The sequence below is a fragment of the Oryctolagus cuniculus genome, chromosome X, assembly GCF_964237555.1.
Source record: "Oryctolagus cuniculus chromosome X, mOryCun1.1, whole genome shotgun sequence".
Lineage (NCBI taxonomy): Eukaryota > Metazoa > Chordata > Mammalia > Lagomorpha > Leporidae > Oryctolagus > Oryctolagus cuniculus.
In genome coordinates, this window is record NC_091453.1 from 109,221,591 (window position 1) to 109,227,590 (window position 6,000).

General features: G+C 40.0%; 1 protein-coding gene across 1 annotated transcript in view; it reads left to right on the forward strand.

The window, feature by feature from the left end:
* OR13H1 (olfactory receptor family 13 subfamily H member 1) overlaps positions 1 to 2,751 on the forward strand; it is a 33,767-nt gene extending 31,016 nt beyond the window's left edge. The window contains exon 2 of the mRNA XM_070066698.1: positions 1,824 to 2,751. Coding sequence (XP_069922799.1) covers positions 1,824 to 2,751 — 928 coding nt within the window. The remainder of the gene's footprint in view (positions 1 to 1,823) is intronic.
* Positions 2,752 to 6,000: the final 3,249 nt, after the last annotated feature.

Consider the following 6,000-nt stretch of genomic DNA (forward strand, 5'->3'; position numbering starts at 1 on the left):
GATAGAAATGAACTTCTAGACAGGGTGACCATGGAAGGACTCACTGAACAAACACCCTGTGAATGAAGACCTGAAGGAACTGAGAAGGTAAACTAGGCAAGGGTGTGGGTCCTGTAACTATGGAGCAACAGGATCAAAGGCTCTGACACAAGGTTGTGGTTTGTGTGTTTGGGGAATAATTAGGAGGTTAGTGTGACCAGAGTGGAGTGAGCAAGGGAATGGGTAGTACGGAGTAAACAGAGAAACAAGCTATGCAGGACCTTAAAAGGCATAGTAAGAAGACTGGTGCTTAATGAGGCTGAAATGAGAAGCTATAGTTAGCCAATGTGGTATTATATACCTAAAAATATGAGGGTAGATATGATGTTAAATTTTCTTTTGTAAAATTTTTAGTTAGATAAGATGAACAAATTTCATGTATTTCATACATACAGATTTGGTGTTAAACTTTATCATAAAATAAAAGAAGGAGGGAGAAAACTTTTGGACAAAACAGTTGTATTTGTGACTGTTTTGTGGATGTATGCTTACCTTCAAACTCATCAAGATTTATCCATTAAGTACATATACATTTGGTATGTCAATTACCTTAATGAAAGAAAGAAAATTTTTAATTGAAGATTTGTGACCCGATCTAACTTAAAATTTAACGGGATCATTTGAAATGAATGAGGACAAGCCCAAACACAAAGAAACCAATTAAGATACTACAAAATCTAGATGAGTAATGACTGTCTTGGATTAAAAAAAATAGAAGTTCAAGTGGCAAAAGGAATATTTAGATTCAGGATAACACCTATGAATGCTTCAAACTTGATATATTCATTTAATAGCTATTGGTTCCTATGATGCTCCAGGCACTAGGTGCTAGGAATACACCTGGAAACAAAGAAGACAAGTCCCTGTCCTCAATAAATTTACATTTGATCGGGAGACCAAAAATAAATGAGGAATCAAGTTGTTGATCTAGTTTCAGGTATTGAAATGTGCTGTAAAAAATAAAGCAAGGTGAGGGAAAAGAGTGATGAGGGTGGGAAGAGAAAGCCTTTTCAGATAAGCTGTTCACTCATGTCCTCCCCTAACCAGTGACACATTCAGAAGCATCAGATTGGGTTGACACACTCCTAACTGGGGCTCAGCAACCACAGCACAGCAAACACAGGAGAAACTAGAAATGTTAATTCTACTGGGGACATTGGCAGAGGGTTCTCATAGACTTCAAGGGCTTCACCTACTACTCCATTCACATATTGGGTCAGGTTGAAGAGGTGCTATGGGCACAGTGTCAGACACAGTGATAAATCCTGGCATTATGGAAAGATAAAAGCATTCACAGATTAGGAGTGAGTCACAGCCACAAAAGTAGACAGTATTTTATCCAAGACAACTCATCTGTCACAAAATATCCTCTTGATGAAGAATGGTAACTCATGTTACACACACCAGATAGGTCTTGAAAAAAAAAGCAGAACAAGTGAGAGTCAGGAAGATGATCTCCCTTTCTTCTCTTAGTTGGGAAAAAATAATCTAAGAAGGAACTTGGTGGGATAAGGCTAAAGAGCTTTTCATGTAACTATTTTCAAAAGGGTGGGGAATTTTCCATTTTTTCAGTCAAAAAACAGGGTTTTTTTTTTTAGGTTTGTCTCTGACCCCATGACAGATATCCCCTTTGTGTTCAGGGTCTTTTGGAAGGGATAAAAATAATGATCGTGCATGCTAATTCTTTCCAATTTTTTCACACCCTCCATCTCTACTTCTACTCTTTCAGATAGAATTTGAAAGTTGCAGTGGCACACATTCCATCAATAGTGACAAGAGGGAAGGGTTGTCATGGGCAATGCCACAGCAGTGCTTGAGTTTCTCCTTATTGGCATCTCTAACTACCCTGAGTTGAGAGGTACATTTTTCACATTGGTTCTGATAACTTACCTCAGCACGTTGTTGGGAAATGGACTTATCATCTTTCTGATACACTTTGACCACCACCTCCACACGCCAATGTACTTCTTCCTCAGTCACCTGTCTTTCTTAGACCTTTGCTATGGAACAGCTTCCATGCCCCAGGCCTTGGTGCATTGTTTTTCCACCCATCCCTACCTATCTTATTCACAATGTTTGATCCAAATGAGTGTCTCCCTGGCTTTGGCTACAGCAGAGTGTTTCCTGCTGGCCATCATGGCCTATGATCGTGTGGTTGCTATCAGCAATCCTCTGCGCTATACTGTAGTCATGAATGGACCAATGTGTGTCTGGTTGGCAGCTGCGTCCTGGGGGGCAGCACTTGTGCTCACTGCCATGCTTGTTTTATCTCTAAGGCTTCATTTCTGTGGAGCTAATGTCATCAACCATTTTGTCTGTGAAATTCTCTCCCTCATTAAGCTGGCCTGTTCTGACACCCGCCTCAATGAACTCATGATCTACATCACTGGCATCTTCACCCTGCTCCTACCCTTTGGGTTTGTTCTCCTCTCCTATATCCAGATTGCTGCTGCTGTCCTTAGGATTCGCTCAGCCCAGGGCAGGTTCAAGGCCTTTTCCACTTGTGGTTCTCATCTGATGGTGGTGACAATCTTTTATGGAGCAGCCATATCCATGTACATGAAACCTCAGTCCAAGTCCTCCCCTGACCAGGACAAGTTTGTCTCAGTGTTTTATGGAGCCTTGACACCCATGCTGAACCCCCTGATATATAGCCTAAGAAACAAAGATGTTAAAGGGGCAATGAGGAAAGTTATGGCTAAAAGGGCATAAGCCTCCTTTGTTTCTAAACTTGTAAAACAACACTCAGCTAGCTACATCTTTAATTCTGATGAAAATAGTTTAAAGATTCTGGCTTTAACCTTGGAAGATCAGGTGACTGATTTATAAGAAGCTTCCCATCCAAAAATATTATCATTTACTGAGGCTTGAATTTCCATTAGAAGTTTTGTATTATTTTTTGCTCTTTCAAAACATAACACTGTTAGTGGTCATCCATTAGGTTAATCACCTTCAGGAAAACGAGCTTATTCAAATCATTGCCTCACTGACATAAAGGACCTAAGCAAAAAAGAATCTCCTATGATCATTGGTGCCAGGTAAGGCATAACTGAAATTGCAAAATAGGACAAAGAGTGGGGTAATAAAAGGCTTGAAGACAAATGTCAGAAACTTCACAATTCACTATGTTTCTAAATCTGTATATATGAAATACATGAAACTTGTATAACTTAAATAAAATTTTAAAAAAGGAAACTTCACAATTTTGATAAGAGCAAATCTTGTTGTGTATACACAATCTCCTTTGTTCCACTTAACCTCAGAATCATGAGAAAATTGTATCATTGCTATTTCCTATAATGATGTAGACTTTTCTTTCTGTTTTCCCAAACTTCTTTCTAATCCGTTAGCTTATTATGTTTTCCTAACAACTCAGTTCATAAGAAAGCTCCCCAAATGCCCCATCTGTATTAACAATAAGGAAAGGGAAGCTGAGAGAACGAGTTGAGGTACACAACTGGTAGGGACTCAACACTAGAATTTAGAAAGCAGTTGTTTGACACAGTGTTTAAGACATCAGTTGGGATGCCTGTGTCCCATATCAGAGTGTATGGATTAGAGTTACGTCTCTGCTTCCAATTCCAGATTCCTGCTAATGTAGACCTTGAGAGACAGCACGTATGGGCTCAATTGCTTGAGTTCCTGCCACCCATATGTAAGTCCTGGATTGAGTTCTGGGCTCCTGGCTTCAGCCTAAGCCAGCCCCAGCTGTGTGGGCATTTGGAGAGTAAACCAGCAGATGGAAGATCTCTCTCTCTTTCTCTCTCTCTCACTTTCAAATTAAAAATAAGTAAAATTATTAAAAAATAGAATTCATGGCCAGCACCATGGCTCAATAGGCTAATCCTCCACCTGCAGCGCTGGCACCAATGGTTCTAGTCCCAGTTGGGGCCCCGGATTCTGTCCCGGTTGCTCCTCTTCCAGTCCAGCTCTCTGCTATGGCCCGAGAGTGCAGTGGAGGATGGCCCAAGTGCTTGGGCCCTGCACCCACAAGGGAGACCAGGAGAAACACCTGGCTACTGGCTATGGATCATCGTGGTGCAGCAGCAGCAGCGCACCGGCTGCAGCTGCCATTGGGGGTTGAACCAACGGAAAAAGAAAGACCTTTCTCTCTCTCTCTCTCTCTCTCTCTCTCTCTCACTATCCACTCTGCCTGTCAAAAAATAATAAAAAAATAGAATTCAGACCACATACATGCCACTTCTTGGTTTATTTCAACTAGGTCTATAAAATTATTTGGAATTTAAAATTATAAATGCAGTTAACATTTGCTGGGCACCTGCTATAAGCCAGACACTGAGCTAAGGTCTCAACAACCACTATCACATAGAATTCTCACAACAGCTCAATAGAGTATTGCTATTTTCAACTCATATGAGAAACGAAGAAACTGGAACAGGCATTTGGTGCAGCAGTTAAAATGCCACTTCGGATGCTTGCATCCCGTATTTCAGTGTCTGGTTAGAATCCCGGCTACTCTGCTTCTGATCCAGCTACCTGTTAGTGTACATCCTAGGAGACAGTGAATAAACAGCTCAAGTGTTTGGGCTTCTGCCACCCAAATGGGAGACACAGATTAAGTTTCAGGCTTCTGAGTTTAGCCTGGCCCAGTGCTGGCTATTTCAGGCACACGGTTTACTCTCTCTCTCATCCCTCTTTCAAATAAAATGAAAATGTAATAGAAAGGAATGAGGGGCCGGCGCCGTGGCTCACTTGGTTAATCCTCTGCCTGCGGCACCGGCATCTCATATGGGCGCCAGGTTCTAGTCTTGGTTGCTCTTCTTCCAGTCCAGCTCTCTGCTGTGGCCCAGGAAGGCAGTGGAGGATGGCCCAAGTGCTTGGGCCCTGCACCTGCATGGGAGACCAGGAAGAAGCACCTGGCTCCTGGTTTCGGATCAGTGCATCACGGCAGCCGTAGCGGCCATTTTGGGGGTGAACCAATGGAAAAGGAAGACCTTTCTCTCTGTCTCTCTCTCTAACTCTGGCTGTCAAAAATAAAAAAGGAATGAGGAGACCAAGGCTCATAGAAAGTTCCATGATTTGCACAGAGCCACACAGATGGTAAATATCAAAACCAGTGTTTAAATCTATGTCTGCTTGATTCCTAATTGCACTTACTGTTTCTGAACCATAAGAGAATCTGGCTGTGATTAAATGCTATTTTTAAAATCATCTTTATTGTGATGTACCTTACGTACAATAAACTTTATCCAATACAGTGAGTTTTGTGGGATGCCCACAGAATCTCCACATGATCAAACAACTTCATTACAACAATTTCATTACACCCAAAAGTTTACTTGTACAGCTTTGTAGTCCATATCACCCTGGACAGCAAGCCCTGGCAACCACTGAACTGATTTCCTTCATTACATGTTAATTTTCATTTTCTAAAATGGCCTAGAAATGGAATCATACAGCATGTACTGATTTGTATCTGGATTTAGTCAAATTGCTTTTGAGATTTATATATTTTATATATTTATATATAATATATACAAATATAATATATATTATAATATAATATATAATAATATGTACAATATATACAAATATATATACAATATATATTGTATATATATACAATATATAGAAATATAAAATATTTGTATATATTTATCTAATTACTGTATGTAGCAGTAATTAGATCTGTTTTTTAAAAAAAAGAAAGAAGGTAAAGGAAGGAAACCTCACAGGAAAGTCAAAGCATATATTAGAAAATATCTTTGGGAAATGGCAGGGTAAAGTTACTATTTATCAATAGTCACATTGAAAGTTAATGGCCTCAATTCTCCAGTTAAAAGATACAGATTGGCTTAATGCATTAAAAAAGAAAACCCATCTATTTTCTGCTTACAAGAAACACATCTTTCCAACAAAGATGCATGCAGAATGAAAGTGAAAGGTTGGAAAAAGATATACCATGCCAACAGAAATGAAAAAAGAGCAGGCATAGCCATC